Here is a 24,141-nt window from a genome sequence, read left to right as displayed (position 1 = left end):
TATTGACATTGATGTTTTAAAGAAAAACACAGGAAAGCTTTGTTTGTGTTAATTGGAGAAGTCTGGGAATAATTGCCAGGACAGACTGGAAGCAGTGAAAGGTGTGCAAGAAATTTAAAGGGGCACAGCAGGAAACCTAATGAACCTTCATCAGTCTTCTTCCTCCTCTTGCATAGCTGTGAGCAGGTGTGCTGGCCAGTAACAACAAGAATATATTCATTTGCAGGTCAAAGTATTCACAAGTAGAACACGAGAATTTAAGATTCAGCAAAGTATTTGGAGAGTGAGGGTGGTTTGTGTTTCTCCTCTCCTCTACAGAATTGGTGGAAACAAAGGTAAAAGGAAGGAATTCCAGAACACTGGAAACAAATGGGAGTTCATTGAGCAGCACCCAGACAGTTCTGAATACAAGCTGTACAGCAGTGGCTTTTTGCCACATTGGGGTTTGTCTGAGGAAATCACAGAAGGCAGTTTTTGATGATCTAGATCACCAATAATGGCTCTCCCTTCACAATCAAGATCTTTGAATGGCAGAAGTCTATAAACACAACTCAGTTATTTTATTTCACGAAGTTTACTGTCAGGAAAGGCCAACAGCCAATTTTAAGAGAAATTTGTACCAACATATTTCCTTTAACCGAATAAAAGAAATTAAGGAGGGGCATATTATCTTAAAATGCTCTATTTTAGGTTACTGATCAATTTGAAGATGGGAGGAGTATTTTGTGCTCAAGGGCATAGTTGCCAAGTGGTTAATACCTGAACTCAACATGTGTTCCTTGTCTAAAATAGACTTTGTAAAAGGATTTCTCTTTTTTTTTAATAGTTGCAAGACTTTCAAGAAGTAAAATTAATTTTAGAAGAGGCTTCAAATATGTACCTTACTTAAACAGATCTGATAAAGTAGACATGAGATAAAACACAGATTTGATAAAAAGCACTTTATTGATAAAAATGGGGTACAGCATTAACCTTTCCATATCAACAGTTCACTCTTTTTGATTGCTAAAAGAATTGCACCCAGAGAAATGAGATCATACATTCACTCTTGCCTTTGTCTCATAAACTAGGCTGGACTCAGTTAATGAAGCAGGCAGAATTGGGATCATTACATATTCTGATAAGGTAGTCAATAGCAAGGTAAGGCTGCAAAAATCATTTATTTTGAAAAACAAATTTTGTTTCTCCAGGACAGAGATCAGATAGCAGCAATTAAAAAGAACTTTGTTCAGTGCTTCAAATGAAACAAAGATAATAAAGAGGCAGGCAAAGCAGAATGTAAGGGTAGCTGATAAGAACAAGAAGAACTTAAGCTATAATGGAATAAAAAGGTTCAAGAAGTGTAACACTGACAGAAAATGTGTATGTTGATGATTGGTGTCACCAAAGGTGCCCCTGGGTACAAGGAGGAGAGAATTTATTAAAAGAAAATAAAAGCGCAAATTTACTTCCTTGAAATCCTCCAGGGACTCAGCAGAAAGGTTTTTCCCCAGCAACTACCTACAGAGCACACTTCCACATTCATTAAATACATGCAACTTTTGCAATTTCTTATGGAAGAAAAACACTTTTTCTTCTTCAGATGATCCAAGGTATGAAAGTAATACAGTCCCTGGGAAGCAGATACTGACCCAGAGACGTGAGCACAACAGAGAATCTATAGAAAGCAATGAACAACTCTGGCAAGAAACTGCAAGTACAGCCATGCTAAGGCTTCTCTGGTGAATTTAGGGGGTATTAATGACTTCCTTCAAAGCTGCCTTGAACATCCAGCATTAGGGAAGGAGTTCCTCCAGTCTATAAATAAGGTAGTGTTGTTCTTTAAGGGATAGAAAAGACCCTTCTGTATTCACATGGTAGACTCATGCTGTTCCCAAGCAAAATATTCAAGAAAAAAATGCTTGAACACTCTTTAGTTACCCCATTCTCAGTGTATTGAAAATGTGCCTTAAGATGAATTCATGAAGGTGAGAAGAATATCAGATATACCTGTTCCTAACCACTTGTACTGCCAACACCAGGGGAGATTTATTTCTTACGGAGCTTATGGCAGGTTGGAGCTCTGAACAGAACACAGCTACTGCTTGTGTCAATCCAGAGCGATTCCTTCAGTCAAAGTTTGAGCTCCTGTTTGAATTACAGAAAGGATTTTAGCAGGCACATCTCATTTTGTTTTGCCTTAGACCCTGTGGCCTTTTGCACAGGAAATGTAAACTGTATCACAAGATGAAAACTTGCAAATCAGAAGATAGTTGAGTATCTTCTGCAGGATATCAAAAAGTCAACAATTTAAATACATAGCTAAAGGACTCTGTATTTGACTTTTTTGTTTGCTTTTAAAATACTTCAGTTTGAAGTGAATTCTTGCCACAACCAGAAAAGCTACTGGGAGTAGTTTAACATCAGCTTTGAGCAATACATTAACTTTGAAAATCCTGGAGGAATCTAAAGCTCGCTCCTGTTTTCCATTTTGGGGGCTTTGTTGGTTTTGTTTTGGTTTTGGTTTTTAATTTCCAAATGATTTATTATGGTTAGCAGAGCAAGTATAAAAACATGGCATGGGGAATTTTTTTGCAACTACTTCTTTTTTCCTAAGTAAAACTGCATGAAAAAGTAACTTTAAATTCTCAAACCCCTCCAGACACTCAGGAGTGGGTGTCAAGATGATAATAAAAGAACAGTGCCTTTGTTTAGGGAAATGCAGATTGTCCCATGCTGATACTTTGCTATGAGGATGCTGTCACAGAGGAGCAGGTGCACTGAGGCAGGAGAGGCATATTTCTGTTATCTATCAGTCAGAGCAGCTCTACCAAATAACTGGACAAACTGGGATTTTTTTTTTTGGACAGATGAAAACACTTTCAATCTTGAATAAATGGATATTTAAAAATCCCTCTCCCTGGCTAAAAGTCCATGTGTGGATTTGTAGTAGGCAGTGCTCATTTGCTGGCTTGTTAACTCTTAGCACAGGACTGTAGATATGGCACAGAGGTGGAAGGGATTGGTTTTCTGTTTGGGGGTTATACACATCTGTGTTTGCAGGCACAGGATATTTTAGTGCCCATCAGCACAATGCTAGCCCTTATTTCTTTTGGTGTGATTATTTGTTGGTTTTGTTGGCGTTTTTTATAAAGAAGATAACTGCAAATGTCAAAACTGATTGGTATTTTTGGTGGGACATCACAAGGCTCTCAATATGCCCCACCTGAGCAGTTCACCAGGTCAGTTCTGCATCTCCTGCTGTTGCTGCTCCTCACTGAGTGTCCTTGGGCATGAGGAGACATTTGCTGGTTGGGCAAAGTTACACCATGGGCATCCCAAACATCTGTTCTCATCCAGCCCATCGGTTCTGGCTTTTGAGTTCTTTCAGTCAGGGTTGTGAGATACCCTTGAAGTTGTTTCCAGCTGGGGTGCAGCCTCAGGTTTTTAATGCTTCCCCCCTCTGCATACTTTATAAATCTCTGCTTTCTGGAGGTTACTTCTCAGGGTGCTGTTGGTCTTTCTAAACAGCTGTGGTTTTCAGGTGAAGCCCAAGCTAAGCAACAATCAATCAGTTATTCTTTCCTAGGATCACAGCTTTGTCTAGACTAAAAATTGCTGATGAATTTTGGAGGTGTATTTCTAAGAACATGCTAACCTCAAAACTTCTCCACTGTCACAGTCTCTGTTCAGCTGCTCAACTGTGCTCCAGGACACCCTGAGCCACTGTCTTTGCATGTGACCACTTTCCAGACTGAACAATCACAGAGGGCAGCCACAAATGTCCTGGAACTGAGGGGTGGGAGAAATGAGGAAAAAACCCTAAAAGCTGTGAAAGTAGAATGGACAACCAATGAATTACAAAAAAAATACTGATAAGGCTGCAGCAAAAGGATAAGCCAGGCTGGTGACAGTGAAAAGTGACACAATAAGAACTCAGTTATTGAGTTAGGACAGCCCTTTGGACACAAAAGACTGAATTGAAGAAAAGCTGTGGGTTGCTTTGTTCTTGAATATTAAATTCTTTTTTCAGAAGCATAAAGCATGACATATTGCAGCGATAACAGAGATTAGGAAAGAACTAAAAAACTCAACCAAAGAAAATTCTTTGAAGGTTTATTTAGGATGCACTGAAAGAGTGATTTGGTTCTAATTATCACCTGCAACAAAACAACCCAACAGGCGTGAGTAGGATGGAACACATTTGCCTGTGTTGGGATTTCTCAGTACAGCTTTCAATTACAGTGTCATGGAATCATTAAGATTGGAAAAGACCTCTATGATCATCGAGTGTAACTGATAACCCAGCACTGGATGGTCCACCTCTAAACCATGTCCCTAAGCACCACATTGACATGGGTTTTGAAAACTTCTGGAGTGATTCTACCACTTCCCTGGGCAGGCTGTTCCAGTGCCTGACATCCTTTCAGGGAAGAAGTTTTCCCTAATAGTCAACCTAAATTCCCCTTGTCACCACTTGAGGCCATTTCCTCCTGTCCTAGCACTTGTCACTGGGGAGAAGAGATGGATCCCCCACCTCACTACAACCTCCTTTCAGGGGGCTTCAAAGAGCAGTGAAGTTACAACAGAGAGCAATTGTGTTACTAAAGGACTAGTGCTGGTCTTCATAGAATCACAGACTATTCTGAGTTGGAAGGGACCCACAAGGATCATCGAGTCCAAATCTTAAGTCAGTGGCCCACACAGGGGATTGAACCCATGACCTTGGCATTATTACAAGCAAATTTTAATCAGCTGAGTCCAGGAAGGCAAGGGAACAGCAGTATAGCTTCCCATGCTCCCTGGCCAGCACATTCCCACCTGGTGTGCCAAGGGGGTCCTTCCTTCTTCAGCAAAGCCAGTCCTTGGCCACAGGAACTGGGACCATCCTGGGGGTCCTACCTTTGGGGGCTACACCAGCACCGCACAAATGCCAACAGGGACGCTCCTGCCTTGACTTGCAGCCTTTCTGGAGGTTGCTTCTCAAGGTGGTGTTGGTCTTTCTAAACAGCTTTCAGGGGAAGCCCGAGGTAAGGAGCAACCAATCAGGTTTCAGGCTTTCAGGTGAAGCTGGAGGTAAGGAACAATCAATTAGTTATTCTTTTCTAGGAGCACAGCTTTGGAGGTCTATCTCTAACAGCATTCTAACCTCAAAACTTGTTACCAACAGAGATTTTAACTCTGAGAAAAATAAAGCTTCTGTGGCAGTTCAAGGAAGAGTTTGTTTGTAATTTTAATTCCCCCATATTGCCAGCTGCCATTGTTTCAGGCTGTATTGCTGGTTGCTAATTGGGCAGTCAGAGGCTTGAATTTTTAGTAGTGGCTGGCAGACAGTTTGCTAATATTCTATCCTTCCCTGGTTGCCAGCTGTGACAGGAGCACTAGCAGGACCTCAGTGTCCAGCCTACCTTCATGCTGCCACTGCATCTGTCTGAGTGCAAAGCCAGAGTAAGCTCATGGCCTGTGAAAGTTCTGCTGAGAATGTGCATCATCTTGCTGCAGTGAAGAATCAGTTGTATTCCCCCACCCACGCACCATGGGGAAATGTAACTCATTTCTCATGAGGTCTGCAGGAACCAATGACCTCCAACAATGCCATCTGGTACCTTTTCATCCTCAAAAAGTGTCTGAGTTGGTTTAAGGGTAAACCAGCAGGAGAAATGAACCCAGCTCAGGAGAGATTATAAGTCAGAGTTACAATTTAATAAAAATATTACAATAAATACAATTACACAAAGAGAAATTGCTTTTAACCCACAAAACCCAGTAGTATAACCCAGTGCCCTGGGGCACAAACACAAAGGGGTTTGTTAGTGGGGTTTGTTAGTCCCTGTGCTGAAGCCCATGTGGTTCCTCTGAGTACAAAGCAAAAGGAGGTAAAAAACCTGTTGGTGCAGATGATGGTTTTGGTCCTCCTCTGGGTCCAACAAGTGGTTCCCTCAGGTCCGATGAGTGTACCCTCAGGTCCAGGTGGGATCGCCCAGTACCTCCCCTAGGGCAGGGAGTTCCACAATGGGTGATCTGACGCTGTGAGTCAGGGGGTATTTTGGAATTGTTGCTGGCCCAGGAGCAGATATGACCCCTCAGGCTGGGTGTGAAGGTACTAACGACTTCCTGGAGGGGAGTTATCACAGCTCTTATCTCACAGGTGTCTTTCACACCCAGTTCACATGCCATGGGCAGCTGCTGCAAATGGTCCATTGTTAACAGTTCTTGGGCAATGAAGAGAGGATGTGGAATACATCGCTTTGGTCGCCTTCACACAGTGATAAACTGGTCCCACCTGCTGAACTAGGATAGTGTCTGCACTGTTTTGCTCTGTTTCAGAGGGCCAGGCACTCAAAATTTGATATTGCCCTATTTCAAGCATAAAAAAATTAAAGAATTAAAGCTAAACTCTTGGGGGGGGGAACATCATCACTTTCAGGTAAAAGAACTGCCTGTTGCCTTACTGAACTAGTGCCTTAGACTTATAAGAGTAATTTAATAATTTCTTACTCTTCCTCAAGCTCATGAGATCAGAGTATTTAGAGTAATTGTGCAGTGCTTTAAGCCATTTTCCTGCTTGGTTTTTAGTACTTCTGACATCAGCCAGTGAACAGCCAGCCAGTACTTCTGACATCAGCCAGTGTCATTCTGGGTCTGAACACTGATGGACTTTTCTCCCCCAAAGCTGTAAGATTTTAGTTAGTCCTGCTGGCTACATACATAATGCAGCACTGCCCATTTCATACCCTCAGATCACCACCCTGTGTGAAGTACATTCAGAACACAGATCTTCCCATACTTTGGGAATGAAGCATTTTCCAGCCCTGCAGAAATCCCAGTGCAGTTTGTATGCAGAACAGGCACATACAGCTGGTTCAGTGCTTCAGCAGCCTTGCAGTGACAGCCCTGTTATTTACCACCCATTTACTGTACATCATTAATACTCTGTAGGCTTTCTAACACACAGCTTCTTTCTGCTCTCCCTTCTGTGTGGCTTTGATGCATTAGACATATAAATGGTGCCTTCAGGGCTGTGTTCAGAGAGTGCTCACACTTTGGTTTGTCTGCTGCTGCATCAGTGTGAGCTGGAAACTAATAAAAATGGAGGCACCAGCTTTGCTGCCAGCAACATGCACTTACATGGATGCTATTGCCTGGAACCTTTTAGGGGAAAAAAGATTATTGGCAATATCTTCTATGGTGTTTTCCACCAGCAGAGGGGCAGGGCAGCTTTTTCTCTTGCTAGCAATGTGAAAAAAACCCCATTGTAATATCTAGTGCTTATTATCCTTCTTGATAGCTCTCTGCTATCCTGCTACAGTTGGCATAACCAATCACATCTTTACTGCAATATATCCTTCACATGTGCAGCCCACCCTTAAGAGAGGCACTTTGGCTGAATATGTTAGAAAACTTCTTACATAAATTTAAACTGTTGCACTTATTCAGCCATGTGCAGATATTTGTCTCCACCCCTATTTCCCCTTCCACCCCCCGAGCATGTCCCAAAAAGCAGCTGAAAACACCCAAATCCACAATTACAAAGTCCCACAGCCAATTGGCACAAGTCACTCCAACCAAAGCTAGGGAGAGAAATTAAAGTTCAAATGCCCAAAACAAGTCAAGCCACAGCTATGCTGAATAATTTCAAGGGCAGGTCTAAAACACACATACCAGCACAAATATTTTGATGATCTCAGTTAAGAGGCTCCGCCTCTTGGGGGCTGCAAACAAAGTTAGGTCACTGCAGAAACATTTTGAACTGAAGAACGCCAGCAGGAGAATGTACCCTTCCTTGGGATTTTAACTTATTAAAGCCTTATAAAGCAAAAACATTTATAAACAAAACTGGGATAAAATCCATGTGTTTAGTAGGAGTTTTTTCTATTCTCTTCTAAAGGTAACTGCGAGGGCTTAGTATTACCCTCAGGGTGCTTTTTAAGCCTGATGCTGAGACTGAAGCACAAGTGCTGCACAATTGAGGGCAGCTTTTTTGCCTCTTCATTGAATCCTGGCAGTCCCTGGAAAAATGAAAGCAAGCTCGGAGTCGGGGAGAAAGTGGCTGGTGGTGCCCAGTGGCACTGCCTGCACGTCACCCTGGTCCAGGTGCCCATGCCATGGGCGAAGCATGCACGAGAATTTGAGGAGGGGGAGAGCTATAATTACATTTCTGCGACAGTAATTACATGTGTTTCACACAGCTTAGCTGATGTCATGTGGTACAATAGGTGCTGTGAAAAATACTAATTTCTATCAGTAATTTATTGCATAATAATTAACAGCTAATCACTTGCGAGTTAAGATGCTCTGGGAACAGACCCAATTCACAGTCTGTGCTGCCTCCTTCCAGGAAATCTCACTCTTTAGACAGCACTCTTCACCCTCACAAAGCTGCCTGCTCTGCTCCATCCCTGCAGAGCCTCTGCTGCACACGCAGCTGCAGGTAAGAACTGTGTATGTGGCAGCAGCTCCGACAGCAAAATCAAACTCTCATGCGATACCCACAGGGTACGGAGCCCCAGCTGCATCCTCTGGAGACAGAGGAAATGGAAGAACAGGATTTTACACCAGGCTAGAAGGAAAAACGCCATCTTCAGGCTTCCTTTCTCTGCTCTGCCTCCTTAATTTGAAGCTGTCACAGATAGATCTACACTTAATGCATCCACCACACCTCCCATCTCGGCATGAGAGTGCCCAACTGGAAACTGCTTCAGCCTCCCCATGCTGTCACTGTCTAGCCTCAAAATTACATCACAGAATGGCTCAATTCAAAGCTTTCAGCCCTAAAGCTGCTCAGATGCCAAGCTGTTAAAAGTTCAAACACAGGAAGGTGGTGTTGGGAGAAGCCCCCTCAGAGAATTTTCCTCACCATACCTACACAAAAGGTTTAGGCTTGGAGTCCCAGGAGGACAACAGATAGCTGATGACTTTTAGATTCAAGCTTAATGGTGGGGTGGAGGTGAGAAAACAGAACTCCAGTACCTGGGGATGGGGGAAGTTTTTTCTTTCTTTGTTCCCTCTGTGCTGCTTTGACTTTTGCTTGGTTTTATTTTTTTTTCCTTTGTGCAGCTGCAGAAAAGGAGCCAAGGCTTGCTGGTGAGCTCTTTTTTTTTTTTTACCTTTTTTTTTTTTTTCTGGCTCTGCTCTTTGCTTTTCCCCCTCCATCACTAGGCACCCTGAGCTTTTGAAAGAGAGAGAAGAGAGGAGAGACACAGCTGCTTCTAGACACTGCAGACTTTTTTCCCTCTTCCTGGGGATCGATTTGGACTGCAAGGAGATTCCTGGGAACTATCACCATTTCCTCCACTCCCAGTTTTTCCTTCTTCGTTTGGGACAAAGGACGGAGAGAGAGAGAGAGAGAGAGAGAGAGACCCTAACACTGTCCATAATTATAACTGCTTCAGGAGGAATCCATACCGTTTTGGGGGTTGTTCTCTTTTGCTTTTTACCTTTGGTGCTGGGGGAGTAGTTTGCTCTGGTCTGTTTACAGTTATATTCATATCTACATATATATGTATATATATAGTAGTTAAGAACAGTTATCCATCTTATATCCATTTTCTAATTAAAGTTCCTTTTCTTAAATTTAATAAAAAGAGTAATGTGGTTATTGTGGAGGAATTCTCTCCTCTGCATTTTGGTAAACATTTTGGTTTTTCCCTCAAACTGAGACACAAGTCGCAGGCTTTCCAAGCCTGCCCACCCTTCAATGAAATGCCCATTTGCTTGCCTTGCTGCATGCCAGCTTGTGTGTCCCCACCTGCACCTTCCCCAGCAGCCCAGCTCTGACTGAATTTCAGGGATTTGGGATCACACAAAGGCTCTGTACCTCAAGAATGGCCATCCCACCAAGTGGCAGCATCTGGGCTTTCAAACCATCATCACCGGCTCTCAGAGAGCTACCAAGGGGGAAGTTCCATGGGAAATCACTGCTCAGAAGCAGCCTGAGCTTTCTGGGAGATGGGACTTTCCATGTCATTCCAAAGTAATTTCTTAGCCGAATTTATTGCATTTTTCTGTATCACAGTCACTTGGGTGAGTATCTCTCAAGCAGTCAACAAAATACGACTAAAAGTTCCTGCACTTGAGGTGATATGGCAAAAAATACTTTCTCCAGGAGGGATTGTCCTCAGTTTGTGGTTATATTACAGCCTCACCAGCCTAGTGCCATTGAAACCACAGCATAAAGCCACATTTCCACATTTTCCCTTTTTCCTGCTGGCAACAAAGCTGTAGAAGCATATACCAGCACTTGATGAGGGCTCTCCTCTTAAATCCTCCAGGTCACAGGAGGAGATCTGAACCTCTGGAGATCTCCCTCAGCATGACAACAACCTCAGTGATACCCCAGCCTCTATTAACTGGCAGGTAGCAAAGATACAGGAATGGTGAGCCAGCCCCCACATCCCTTTCTCAGCTCTTTCCTAGTTGTGGGAAAGAAAATTAAATTGATTTCCAGCACCTCCCTTCACAGCAATCCTCCCCACACATTATTTGTTGCTTTCACTACTCAGGCTAAGGTACAAGCCACTACCACCACAAGCTGAATGAGATGGCTCCCATTTTTCGTGGCTTTTCAGATAAGGTAGGTGCAAACGGGTAGAATAGGGCGTCTTCCACAAGGAACTGCCTCCACATCTTCTGCCCTAGCTTGATGATTCGTGTCCAAGTGCTCTGGACAGTGCTCTGCAGCTAAATGAGGTTTGCCCTGCCAGCTTCAAAAGCCAGGAAAAAAACCTGGTCAGACGAACTTGAAGCATTTGGGAAAAAGGTGTTCAAACAGGCTTAGTAAATGTCCTTAAAAACCAATCAGCTGATGTTCAAATTCTGTCCCTCCCCTGCAGCTCCTAGGACATGGTGAAGTCTGCAAGTAAATCATGGACCCTCTGAAACCTCTGCACGCACCACAGTCATGCAGTGATAATGCATGGGAGAACTTTCCTACTGCAAAAGAAAAATCATTTGTGATGGCCCATAAATCAACAGAGTGTGTCATTTCACATGGCCAAGGGCTGTGAGCAAGCAGAGTGCTGCACTGCGAGGGGACACATTCATTTTGGATGTCAGAAGCAGCAGAGCTTTCCAGTCAATCTCTGCATGCAGTGACCAAACTCAGATTTAAAGATCCAGCAGATCTGACTTGTTTTATTGTCTGTTAATTCATTCCACTGGGGATGAGAGAGAAGATGCCAATACCTTGACCCGCAGCAGAGGCAGGGACGTGAAAGGCAGATGCCTCCTCAGCAAGTTTGCTGATGACACAAAGCTGGGAGGAGTGACCAATACCCCAGAATGGTCTGGGGCAGTACCCAGACGTACTGGGTATTCAGTATGGGAGTACCCCCAAGTGCTGTGCAGCCCTTCAGAAGGACAGCTTGGAGAAATGGGCAGAGAAGAACCTTCTGAAGTTCACCGAGGGCAAATGCAGGTCCTGCACCTGGGGAAGAACAATCCTATGTACCAGGACAGGCTGGGGGCCAACCTGCTGAAAAGCAGCTTTGTGGAAAAGGACTTGAGAGGCCTGGTGGACAACAAGTTGCTCATGAGCAGGCAGTGCCCTTGTACCCAAGAAGGCCAATGGAATCCTGGGGTGCACTAGGAAGAGCATTGTCAGCAGGTCAAGGGAGGTGATCCTGCCCCTCTGCTTGGCCCTGGTGAGGTTCACCTGGAGTGCTGTGTCGAGTTCTGGGTTCCGCAGGACAGGAGAAACATGGAGCTCCTGGAGCAGGTCCAGTGGAAGGTAATTAAAGAGGATTAAGAGACTGGAGGACAGGCTGAGGGAGCTGGGCCTGTTCAGCTTCAAGAAGAGATGACTGAGGGGGGACCCCACCAATGTCTACAAGTATCTGAAGGGAGGGTTCCAAGAGGATAGATCAGGCTCTTCTTGGTGATGCCAACTAATAGGACAAGAGGCAATGAGCAGAAACTGATGCACAGGAAGTTCCACCTGAAAGGGAGGAAGAAGTTTTTTATTATGCAGTGACCACACAAGGGAACAATTTTCCGGAGAGGTTGGAGAGTCTCCCTCACCACAGATATCCAAGAACTGTCTGCACACAATGACCTGGATGACCCTGCTTGATCAGGGAGGTTGGACAAGGTGACCCACTGCAGTCCCTGTGAAGTCAGCCCCTCTTGATTCAATTGGGAGAGGAGGAAAGGAGGAATGGGCTCTTTCTAAAGCCAGCCTGCCTTTCATAAGGCAAAACAGGACTCCATGCTGCTCCTTTGGACATAGTGGGGAAAAAAAAGGCAACATTATTTGGGACTGAAATGGTGGATATTTGTAACAGAGAAAACTAACACCTATTGCTTGTGATGGGCTTGATATCCAGATCTGTCCTGCTGCGTTTCACACACAGATCACATGTGCACCTTAGATGCTTCCAATAAAAGCCTGACATCTCTCCAAGGCACAGCCATGAGGGGTAGGCATCATCTCCATCTTCTGCTCTCACACAGAGCCCAGACAGACCCACTGCCATCGTGGGTCTGGCTGCAGAAAGCCCTGCCTGGGCACCTCACTGCTCTGGGCTTTCCTCCATCCCCTGTGCCAGCACAGGGGCATCAGCAGGACATTTTATCTGCATGAAAAGCTGCAGGGAAAGCTGGTCCAGTGGGAGTCTTGTGGCCGGGTCACAGAGAAGAGTACAGCTGGATTAAAGGAGCTGGCTGCCCACACAAGAACACAGAGTGAGGCTCACCTTGCTCCTGGAAAAGCTGGAAAGAAAGCAGAAGCATCAATCTGCTCATTAATTTCTTAGATTTGGGATCCAAACCTTACTTTACTGAGAGAGAGTAGAGTTTGCAGCCTGAAGAGCCCCTGAGCCCCCTTCATAAGGGAGAAGGGCCAAATCCATGGCCAAGACAATGCCAGTATTATTTCAGCCCCTGCTGCTTATCTTTGATCTCAGTGAGGGGGAAAAAAGCACATTCTGTGCAAACCCATTAACGGTTTCCTTCTCTTTACAATGGAAAATTACACCCACTTATCTGCCTCCTAGGGAGATGTTTGCATTTAATTCTCTGCTATTTGCAAAATACTTTAAAAAACATGCATAGAAAATGGTGATTGCTGATTGCTCCACGTATGTCAAAAGAAGCAATGATCAGGATATCTCTGGGAGACCCGTTTTTCTTTAGCCTTCCCTGTACCCAAACCTGAACGGCACTAAATAGCGCTGATGTGAGTTGGAGGAGCGTGTGCAGGGAGGTGTTAGTTCTGCTTCACACACCTTCTCCAGGCAGGAAGGCTCCACCAGCATCAGCTAATTTGGATGAGCCTGTTATTGGAAAGCAACACAGTGACCCCTTGGCAGAGGGGCAGCACAGCACTGCCAGTTGTAATGCCCCAATCTGTATCACAGGCCTCTCCTTTGGCAAAACCCCCTCCACGCTGCAAACATTGCTTCTTGCCCAATTCAACAGCTGAGATGAAGGAACGGCCTTTTAAACTTTTTTTCGGGGGAGTAGTGAGGAGTGGATGGAAAAGAGTTTCTCTAGAGAAAGATCTCAGGCCACCTTTTGACTTCTTCACACCTCAACACTTCCCTTCAGAAAAACACAGCAGGCCCTCTTCCAACCCCCGAGCTGAGCATAGATATATATATATACACACACATATGCGTGTGAGTGTGTGTACATATATATACACATACATATAGATATATATACACACACATATATATATATATGCATGTGCAAACTGCTTCATTCAGCCTACACCTCCACAGGACTTCTTGGCCAAAGCTGCTCAAGGAGACAATCCCTAAGCAGCACTAACTGCTCCTGTTTCGCTCAGGGACCCCCAGCTCCAGCTGTGTCCCACATCTGGCAGCGTCTCCCAGGCCAGCTGCATCCAGCGCCCCTCCTGGGTTTTTGGTGGCAGACAGCTCCCTCCAGTGGGGCGTTTGCCGCCACGGCATTCACACTTCTTCCCGAAGCAAAGTGGTCATTCTAATTTAAAATCCCCTAAAACCACAAAAAGAGAGAAGTTACCGGCCTGCAGCTGCAGGGTAAGACGGGGAGACAGCTGTGCTTTACAGCCAGCCAGGACCATGAGGACAGTGGTGGTGCTTTTCGCAGCCAGCATCTCAGCAAACAGCATCCATGCAAGCACAAAAAATGCTGTCCCCATCACTCAGTGAGTGGGGGCCCACCTGCCATAACCTGACCAGGATTTCCACCAAAACTTTAAGGCAGGTTCTGGGGGTGTTTCTCAGCCAGGCTGGAAAAAACATCCCACAGATCCTCAGGTGATGCCAGGGCTTCCCATAGAGCTCTGCCTTTGGGGCAGGAGAAAGGAGGCAGCACTGAGCAAGCAGGATGCAGAATAACTTTTAATTTCATAAATTAAGCACCAAAATATCTTACTCCCTTTTTTCCTTAAAACAAAAGTGTTTAATTTTCATGTGCAGCTCTTGAGCAGAGTAAAGCAGCAGATGCACAGTGATGTGGAGGAAAGGATTGTTTCCCAAACTGCATGAGTATTAAAAAAAATAAATTACAAGAGTAGGAACACTGTTGTGGGATATTCATGGTACATAAAACAGAGCAGAAGGGTTTGCACAGACACTGATTTGTGTCAGCTGAGAAAGGCAGGTCACTGAGGACACAGGGGGTTTAGGGGAGGACTGGGACCCCATCAGAGCTGGGGGGACTGCTCCAGGAAGACTTGGCACGCCTGGCCATGGTGGGCACGGACACTCCACAGCCACTCGGGGGGCCTGGCCCGCAGCTTCAGCTGGAAGGGGTCGAGGTGCAGGCACTGCCCCAGGTCGTGCAGCTCCATCTCTGGCTCCTCCATAGCCCTCACTGGGGGCTCCTCAGGGTCGGGGCTGCTCCTGGGCTGCCGTCCCCACATGGCTGTCACACAGAGGAGACCAGCAGCCACCAGCAGCACCAGGCCAGCCACGATGGCTGCCCCCACCAGAACATCAACATGGTGGAGGAAAAAGCTGATCCCTGCAAGAAAAAGGCCATGGCCTCATCCCAGTGGTCATTGCCCCAGTGCCCCACAGTGCTCACAAAGTCCCCCACACTGTGACCACTCTGCTCAGGGGCAACACCTGGATCTGTGGGTGCTCCTCCAGGAAGTCCAACATCTCTCCCTCCTACTGCCCTCCAGAAATCCTCACACCTGCATCCCGGGCAGAGCATCCCAAAGAAATATTTAGACCAATAGGCAGCCCACAGGAGCAGTAAATGAATAGTGAACCCAGGAGAACCCCAAGAGAACAAAGCCATTGCCAAACCCACAGAGACTAAAAGACCTGCTTCCATTCCCATTGAGGCCTCAAGGGACCCTTTCCACAATGCCATGGATAAAGATGAATTAATAAAATTACCTATATCTGAATATAACAATAACCAGCTGATCTGGATAGACTTAGACTGCACAAGTGGTTAATTTACTTGGGAGTTGGTAGGATGAGGGAGAAATTATATATTGGGCCACAACTATATTTGAAATCACATTAAGGGTTTAAGCCACTGCAGGGATGTGAAATAGTTTTGGTAAAGCAGCAGCAGTGTTTTGAGTACATATTGCAGAATATTGCTGGTTTTCAGGCTGCAAGGCCCCATTACTCTGCAAGTTTGGATTACCCATCTCTAATTATGGTCAAGCACCATGTGCCATCTGCTTAGCTTTATGTCAAATATATCAGGGCAGCTCTGGGGTAAACACCAGGAACACCAATGTCCTTCTCACCAAGATCTACACAGCTTGACAGGAGAACACAGGGCATTCCCAGGAGTGACCAGGTTTGCTGATCACATAAGTTACAGCAGAGGTAGCTCATAAATCACCCTTGACCACACTTTGCTTATAACTTAAAGGCTCATGTCCCAAAGTTGTAGTCCTGATACAGAGAAAGTAGCAGACTGGGGAAAGGGAAGATAAGACTCACGGAAAGATGATATTTCTCAGTTGGGAAATGCCTTGCAAAGGTATTATACAACCTTGCCACAGCAGGCAGGGACACCCAAAGCCACCAGCCCAGTAACATCACATACAGCAGAGGTGCAGCTGGCAGGACCCCAGTCAAGTGGAGAGCCCCTCACCCCGATGTGCTCACTCCAGGTTGCACATGGCAAGAGCAAAGCTGCAAAAATTACTCTCCCACGCCCACAAGGAGAACCCCCAGCTACAAGAGGAAGCAGAACTGCTCTTTGTCCTCTACCTGATGGGGGAGTATGGATGCAGAGGGTGCCGGATTTGGTGGGAGAATGATCTTCATAGCCCTTCTTGCAGCGGCAGAGGTAGGTGCCCACGCCATTGAGGCACTCTGCCTCCTCCCCACAGAGGCCAACCCCAGCACTGCACTCGTTCACATCTGTAATGGGGAATCGATGCCTTAAGTCAAGTCAGGCTTGGCATAAAAGGGTTTATCCCACAGATGAAATGTGAAACACCCACCTTCAACGAACAGTGAAACAAGCTGCAGCTTCTCCACTCCTGCTGAGCTGCCAAGCAGTTCCTCCAGCTGGGAGCGCAGGAGCAGAGACACATTCCTCTCCTCTGGCTTCAGGTGCAGCCAGAAGGTGAGCAGCAGGTTGGCATCTCTTATCCTGCAGACAGGGGAGAACCTGGGGTAAGGCAGGCCCAGCTCTAGACTTTCCACCCCTTCCTATTGGATCTGGTGCTGCAGGATCATGGAAAGATTATTTGTGACAAGAGGAAGCTTTCACACTTGGACCAAGGGAAAAGGAAAGCCCAGCTCCTCATTTGGAGCTAGTCTGAAGTGATTAGACCTTTGTGCAAAGTGAATTGTAGTGGCAATGTGCAGCCCCAGGTCAGCCTCAGCCAGTAGTGACAGCGACCTTGCTGACAGATCCCAGCTTTCTCCGGTAGGTACTGTGGCTGGCAGGTGTATTCTCATTTTTTTTTCCAGAGTTTAAATCCATCTTAGACCTATATGGGTCCTGGCCAGCACTAAACATAAATTTTTGCTGTCTTTCCCGCAGTAAATAGACTTGGCCCCCCTCCCGCCCCGCGCCCCGCCCCCCCCCCCCCCCCCCCCCCCCTTTTTAATACTTTCAGGACAAGTTACAAATCACAGGAGAGGAGCAAGCATATGTCTATGCCTGGGGAAGGAGAATGAGAACCCAGACACTGCTATCCAAGAAATATTACAAGTTATAGCAGTCTCAAACCAAGCCAGCAGCATAGCAGTAATCCCACCTTTTGATATCCTTTAACTTTATCTCATTGACTCTGTTAGCAGAAAGTTTCAGGTTCTTCTGTATCTGCAAAGGAACAGAATGACCAGCACTGATTTAACATTGGACAGGGGTATTGACAGCAGTTTCTTTTCCCATTACACCTCCTCATCCTGCTCTTCCCCTCCACAAACCACTTGGGATGCAGTCAATGTCCCACAGCCCATTGCTTTGAGCCTTTTCTTCAGGAGAATACTAATTGTTCCCACCTGCTTCACTTCAACTCCACTTCCCCAAACGCACAAGTTACTTTGGAGAAAGGAAGAGCAGCAGAAGCCCCAGGTCAGTGGGTACAAGGCTGTTGCAGAGCAGCAGTTGAAGGACAGCAGTTTTCTAGGCCAAGCAGCAGGATTACAGAACCCTGTACCTGCTCCAGTCTCCACCCCAGAAAGGAAGTTTAGGTACAGCCCTGAAAGCAGATGCTCACACACTTGCCCCACTTTCAGGCTTTGGCTACAAGCTGCCCTATTTCCAGAGATGAGTTACAGCCCTCATTTGGTTGTATCCCTGTCTCTGAAGTGCTTTTCTCCTGCTTTGTGATTGCATGGTGCTGTGAAGAGCTCAGCACCGGCAACTGCAGCCAGGCACGCCTGCTGGGGCATCAGAATCAGCCTCAGAGGAGGAGCAGCACAAGCAGCTCAGATATTGGTTCATCATGTGGCTTTAGCAGAAAATCTCTGGAATAAATGGCATAGCATGGTCTCTTCTAATTGAAGTTTTGAGGTGTAACATTATTTTTCTCCACCTCCCCATACCCAGACTTACATGGCTCTTTATAGATTCAAGAAGACCCTTTGAGAGCTCACTTCCAGCAGGAGGAATCCAGGGCTTGGGTTTGATTTCAACAATTACTTCAAACAGCACATCTACCAGAAGACACAAGATCCTGACATGTTCAAATCCACATAACAGCAACAGGCTCCTCAAATGAATTAGCCCTTAACCATCAGCACTAGCAGAACAGCTACATGGGGACATGCCTGTGCTAGTCAGTGCCACGTGGGTATTTCCAGAGGCTGTGCATCAGGTAGGACAAGTTGTTAACAGGTGAAAACAAACCTTAGTTAATGCTCATTGCTGAATACTAGAATTGGTCTTTTAGTGAAAGAAGGGTAAAAACCAATAATACATGTCCAATCACATTCACATGTTTCCCAAAGGTATTGTCATAATTCGTGGTGGAGTCTAAAAGCCCATTTCTCTTGCCCATCTCTTGCACAGCTTAGACAAACTGCAGTGGTCTGGCTAAATCCTGGCTGGCACAGATCTGCCACTCTGCTATTTAAAATCTATTTATTCATCAATATTTCTCCTGTTCAGAGCTCAGGCTCCTTCTGTATTGACTCCTCTTTGCAAGCTGTTTCTGTGGCTTGCTGTGCCATACAAGCCCAGCATTATGCTGCCTACTTGCTGGCGCTCCCTAAGGGGGATTTGCTGCTCTCCCTGGTCTGAGGAACAAGACTTCTGCAGGTTTCTGATCCCAGTAGTCACAAGACATCCACTGGAATGTATTGGAGGGATTGAGGTTCATTCACCTTCAAAAATTCTTCTTTAAATAGCTAACAAGTAACACTTAAACTTGAACAAGCCAACATTTATGTCAGGCATAGCACAGGAACTCAGATTTTTCCAGGGGAGCTGCAAAGTGGGAAAAGCACAACTGTGGGATTGCAGTGATATCTTAAAAACTAACATCTTCAGAGTAGTTACTACTCAGAAACAACCCCCACTGACTTCTAAATTTAATGAGCAGGTGATGTCCAGCACAGCCCCAGTCACCTCATTGAACTTAGGACTGTGTTTTAAGACGTGCTTAACTCCTTGCATGGCTCACCTCCAGGGTGGTGCTGGGACTGCAGTGCTGTGCCATTCTCCAGAGATGCCAGGGCAGAAACCAGATCTGCCAAAGAAAGGGAAAGCATCAGGCTGCTGTCCTCTGTGTGCCAGTAACAGGGAGGGAAAAGTGCATTAAGTCTGTGTCACTCTGCAAGAAGAGTGCCCTTTGCCAGCTCCTTCTTTCTGTTTTTTTGTATCATTTGCACTGAAATTAAATATAAGCTCTAAATACCACCTACTCTCCTCTACCGTGGAAAGTGATCTTTAGGAAGAAAGCAGCCTAATAAACTTAATTTCCATTTCTGGAAGCAGATGAATGTTATACTTGTGAAGCCACCAGAGCTGCCTTGGACCCCAACAGAGCAAAACTGCTTGTGCATTACGTGTCAGAAAATGAAAAAAAGCTGAATAAAATCTACAATGGAGGGGCAAGAACAGTTTGGAGGGGAGGAAACACCAATTGAAAACACCTTTTCTTCTACTTCCCAGCAGAAATTAATACCTATTCTTGGCTAAATATTTCTGTAAAAGTAGTCTGCCATCAACTCAAACTTTCTTAGGAGACAGAAGCCTTTTTTTCCTCTTCTCCAACTTCTGGAGCTCAGACTCATTGATCATGCCTGTGACAGGCAACACAGGAATCAATGCAAGCCAGAGACATTTAAAGCCAAGATGAACATTCACAGTCTGTTTTGGGTATGAAGCCACACTGGAAAGGCTCCTCCACAGATCATTCAAAACACCTGGATTAGAAACCAGCCTGTCCCTGTGATGAGTAGCAGGATCCCACAGATGCCCATGTTACAACAGGCAATTCTGTGTCTTCTCAAGTACTTCCCACCTTGGATACAGGAGCCAAGAGTGCTACCACATGAACCAGCTGAAGGTAACAGCCATGTCTACAAATAAAACCCCTTAAGAGAGTGATGCATCACTGCAGAGGGACACTATAGTATCAGGTCAGCCAGAGACAACCCAAAAAAACATCTTACCAAAGAGCTCTTCAGTCCTTTCCCCCAGAGAAACCGTATCACCAGCAGTCACACCAGGAGAGGGGTGGAGAGAAGGTTTTGTACTGGTGTCCAGTGGTGGCTCTTCCAGCACTGGTGTCTGGACAGCAGTCACTTCTGACAGGCTGTCACGGGCCTGACCCAGGCTAGGTGATGTGTCAGAGACACCTGTGTTGCTGCTGGGCACCTCTGAGATGGGAAAACCAGCTGAGTGACTTGGGACTATGGTGGCCAGGGCAGTCACTGGCTCTGCATCCCCCTTGCTCAGCTCCAAGGCAGAGGGCTCAGCTTTATACACAGTGTCTTGCCCAGCTGGAACTGCCTCCACCAACTTGTCATCTTCAGTTTCTTTGCCCTCAGTGCCACCATCCTTAAGGCTCTTTTCCAGCTTGGTTTCGTCCTGGAGTTGACCCAGCTCACTTAGGTCAAGGTTGCTCAGGTTAGCAGCCAACTGAGCATCTTCCACGAGACCAGGAGGGTATTGAGCCTCCCCATCTGGGCGCAGGAGTTCAGGCTGGATCCTGCCACCAGCAGGTGGAGTTGGTGGGCCCGGAGAGGCACTCGGCTTGGACAGTAAACCTTTTGTTACCGCTGTCCTCCCGCTCTCTTTTTTAGAGGTGTCCTGGACAGACTCTCGGGCAGCTGTTATGGTATCGTGTGAAGAGCCCACAGTTTCAGGGTCTCTGAACACATGATACTGTCCTTTAAAATACCTGTATTCATGGCTTTGGGAGCCACTCCCTGACAGAAACAACACCTGGACCTCAGTAGCTTGTGTAGCAAAGACAAGAGTGCCTCTGTTGTGGCAGGCATACACCACTTTGGTTTCCACACTGGATGAGACACCCTGGAAGATGATCTTGTCCTGGTTGTTGCCACAGCCATCGTTCCCCTCAAACCCCTGGACGTAGATGACAATGTGCTTCTGGGGGCCTGCCCAGATGGTCCAGTTGCACCAGATGCTGGTTTTAATGTCAGTATGCAGAGGAAGGTAAAACATCCCAGACCCATCCTGAAAAATGAGATGGCAGCTCCTGAGAGGAAAATACTCCATTGCCCAGGGAGGTCCCAGCTCTGGCACATCAGGAAACAGGGAAAAAACATGTAATCCAAGGTTATTATATGCACCAAAACAACATGCATATCACACTCATAGGAGGGCTGCAAATTGCCTCAAGAGAGGCACCATTTCAGACCCTTTCCTGCTGCAAGATTTCTATAATTTCAGCCCATGGAGCCACACATACACTCCACAATTGGAGCTGAGCTTCTGGGAGGGGCTGCACAAAGCAGGGTATGCCAGCCAGTTCCCAGATGGACTCACCACTGCCCACAGCCAAGTAAGTTCATCATCAACACTGGTAGTGCCTCAGGGATAACATAGTTAAGTAGAAGGGGAAAATCTGCTGCACAACAACAGCCACAAGGGAGGAACAGCTCTGCAGACATCAAAGTCTGTGCAGAAGGAGGGTAGGGAGGCGCTCCAGGCACCAGAGCAGAGGTTTCACCTGCAGCCCATGGAGGACCCCATGTCAGAGTAGGTGAATGCCCAAAGGAGCCTGTAGCCCCATGGGAAGCCCATGCTGGAACAGGCTTCTGGCAGGACCTGTGGTGGGAGGAACCCACACTGGAGCAGGTTTGCTGGCAGGGTTTGCAGTCCCACAGCCGGCCCATATTGGAGCAGCCTGTTCCTGAAGGTCTGCACTGACCGGGGTGGGATGTGAGCATTCCTTGTGCTGAGGAGGAAGGAGTGGCAGAGACAATGTGAGATGAACCGACCACAGCCCCCATTCCCTGTCCCCCTGGACCTCTTGGGGCAGGGGAAGAGGTAGAGAAACAAGTAGTGAAGTTGAACCTGAGAAGAAGGGAAGCTGATTTGGTTTGATTGCTGATTATCCTACTCTGATATGATTGGCAATAAATTAAACTTATTTCCCTGAGTCGCGTCTGTTTTGCCCATGACAGAAGTCCATGGTAAGTGATCTCTCCCTTTCTTTATCTTAACCCACAAGCTTTTCACTGTAACTTTTTGCCCCTTTCCCACTCAGCAGAGGAGTGAGAGCAGCTTTGGTGGGCACCTTGTGTCCAGACAGGGTCAACCCACTCCACCTCTCCCCAGAGCAAGACAGGATTGCCAGGTGGAGACTGCAGGTGAAAGACACAACCTTGGCCTTGCCCCCACCAGGTAGTTCTGTCTTGCAAAGACAGCCTACACCAAGATTCACAGTACTGGGAGATCTACCTGCATGTTTCCCTTGCTGTCCTTCTGGCATCTGGGTGTTTCTGGATACATCAGAGGGTTCCCAAGGCTTTTGGTCTCTTGACAGTGTTTCTCTCCATGGGGCTGCAGGAAGATCAGGGTGTGCAGGGGTGGTGCTGAAGGAGACAGTTCTCTGCTGTCCTGTGTCCACTTGAAGAGCTTCTGTGGTTTTCTGCATTTTAAATGCCCCAAGGACAGAGGCAGAAGCTGGTTTGTCACTAACACCTCTGTCCTGATGCTGCACAGGCACCATGTGCTCCTCTCTCCTCACCCCCCAGATGTCAGACAGCAAAGCTGGTGCCACCCCAGAGCCCTTGGGCCAAGGAAGCCCCAAACCAAGCCTTGGGACAGTGACAGAGGCTGGGGAGGGACTCCTGGCCCTCAAGCCCACAGAAGCTGAGGTTGCTGGCCCCTGGCCACCTGCCTCCCCCACCACCAACGTTTGCATCCCAGGGCCAAGGCACCCTGAGGACCCATCTGTGCCCAGTCCAGAGGCCATTGATGAATGGCAGGGTGGTGAATGGGAGACCATCTCCTGTCCTCCTGGGCTAGCTGGGGAGATGTCTGCCTTTTGCCTGGGACTGACAGGGTCCAGATCCAAAGCACCTGGTAGAGAGGCCACCGTGGACACAGGCTCCACTTGTGGAAGAAGAGGTACTTCAGGAATTATATTTGTAGGGCTGAAGTCTGCAGGGACGGGTGCTGTGCTGGAAGTCACCAGCACAGGAGTTGTTTCTGCCTTTAGGGCAGCCCTGGTAGTGAGAGGATTCTCCAGCCCTGTTAGCAAAGAATGTGCAGCAAGTCCTGGCTGTGGAGCTTTGTAGCTTTGGCCGTGGCAGTTTTGTACACCCAAGGAAGACATATGAGCTTTCTCAGTAGAAGGACAGTCAAGTGTTGGAGTGTTTTGGGGAAGGCTCCCAAGGTCTGTAGGGTCCAAGTGCAGGACAGGAGTGCTCTGGCCATGCAAATGAGGATGCTCTTGCAGGATATCTCCTGGTGGTATGGGATGCAGCACTGTTTTCCTCCTGACAACTCCCCCAGAACCTTCCAGTGGGGAAATATCCATGAGCTTTTTATGTTGAAGGCCAGTTTTTCCCAGCTCAGATTTAGGCAGGGACAAATACCCAAAACTGCTTTGGCATCTTGGGCTTCCCTCACGTAGCAGATGCAAGTGGTCCCTGTTTACTGCCTCATATGGGCTGCTCAGGCTGGGCATCAGGCCCTTTGCAAGGGCATCAGCTTCATGGCTCGCTGTGGCATCATCTGGAATGCTCAGCTGGGGGTGACTCTCACCCATCACTAAGCTGACTGTGCTGAGCTGCTGCCTCATGGTGGTACCTGAGCTTTCCTGGCTTTGCCCTCTGCCAAGGGGCAGAGACTGGGAGTGTGTAGCCAAGTCCAGGCAACTCATGTGTGTTGGTGTAATAGTAAATTGTAAGTCACCCAAACCTTTTGGCTTCAAGGTGGGGTTCAGGACAGGCTGGCTGTTCTCCAGGCTCACATCTGCTGGCTGCAAAAGAGGTTCTGCTGCCTGCAAAGCACCAAGCAAAGGAGTTTCCAAAAGCCCACTTGAAAGCCTGTGCATATAACCAAAACCCGCAGTGATGTCCCCACTCACAGAGAGACTCTGCCTCCAGGTATCCTGTGCTGCAGTGGGGATTATGCCCTCAGGTGTTCCTATGCCTTGAGTTTCCTGAGCCTCTGGCAGTTCAGACCCCAGCCCACAAGGAGCTTTTGATTCTAGAATCTGTGCCCTTGCACCTTCACATGGGATACGTTCAACAGGACTTCCCACAGCCATAGTATCCAGAGTGATGCCTCTTCCCTGCATCAGCTCACTGCTTA

At 46.9% G+C, this 24,141-nt stretch overlaps 1 protein-coding gene across 1 annotated transcript; it reads right to left on the bottom strand.

Annotated features, from left to right (window-relative positions):
* Window positions 1–14,334: 14,334 nt before the first annotated feature.
* On the bottom strand, window positions 14,335–22,490 carry LOC139668483 (uncharacterized). Its single transcript, XM_071548084.1, has 8 exons — window positions 22,279–22,490; window positions 20,019–21,110; window positions 19,025–19,090; window positions 17,956–18,056; window positions 17,153–17,217; window positions 16,388–16,539; window positions 16,152–16,304; window positions 14,335–14,931 (listed from the first exon to the last, which is right to left on the bottom strand). The coding sequence occupies exons 1-8, from the start codon at window positions 22,472–22,474 to the stop codon at window positions 14,612–14,614; spliced, it is 2,145 nt and encodes a 714-aa protein (XP_071404185.1). The 5' UTR covers window positions 22,475–22,490; the 3' UTR covers window positions 14,335–14,611.
* Window positions 22,491–24,141: the final 1,651 nt, after the last annotated feature.

This window comes from Pithys albifrons, chromosome 2 (assembly GCF_047495875.1).
Source record: "Pithys albifrons albifrons isolate INPA30051 chromosome 2, PitAlb_v1, whole genome shotgun sequence".
NCBI lineage: Eukaryota > Metazoa > Chordata > Aves > Passeriformes > Thamnophilidae > Pithys > Pithys albifrons.
Note: the sequence above shows the minus strand (reverse complement) of the source record. Positions and strands in the feature narration are given on the sequence as shown.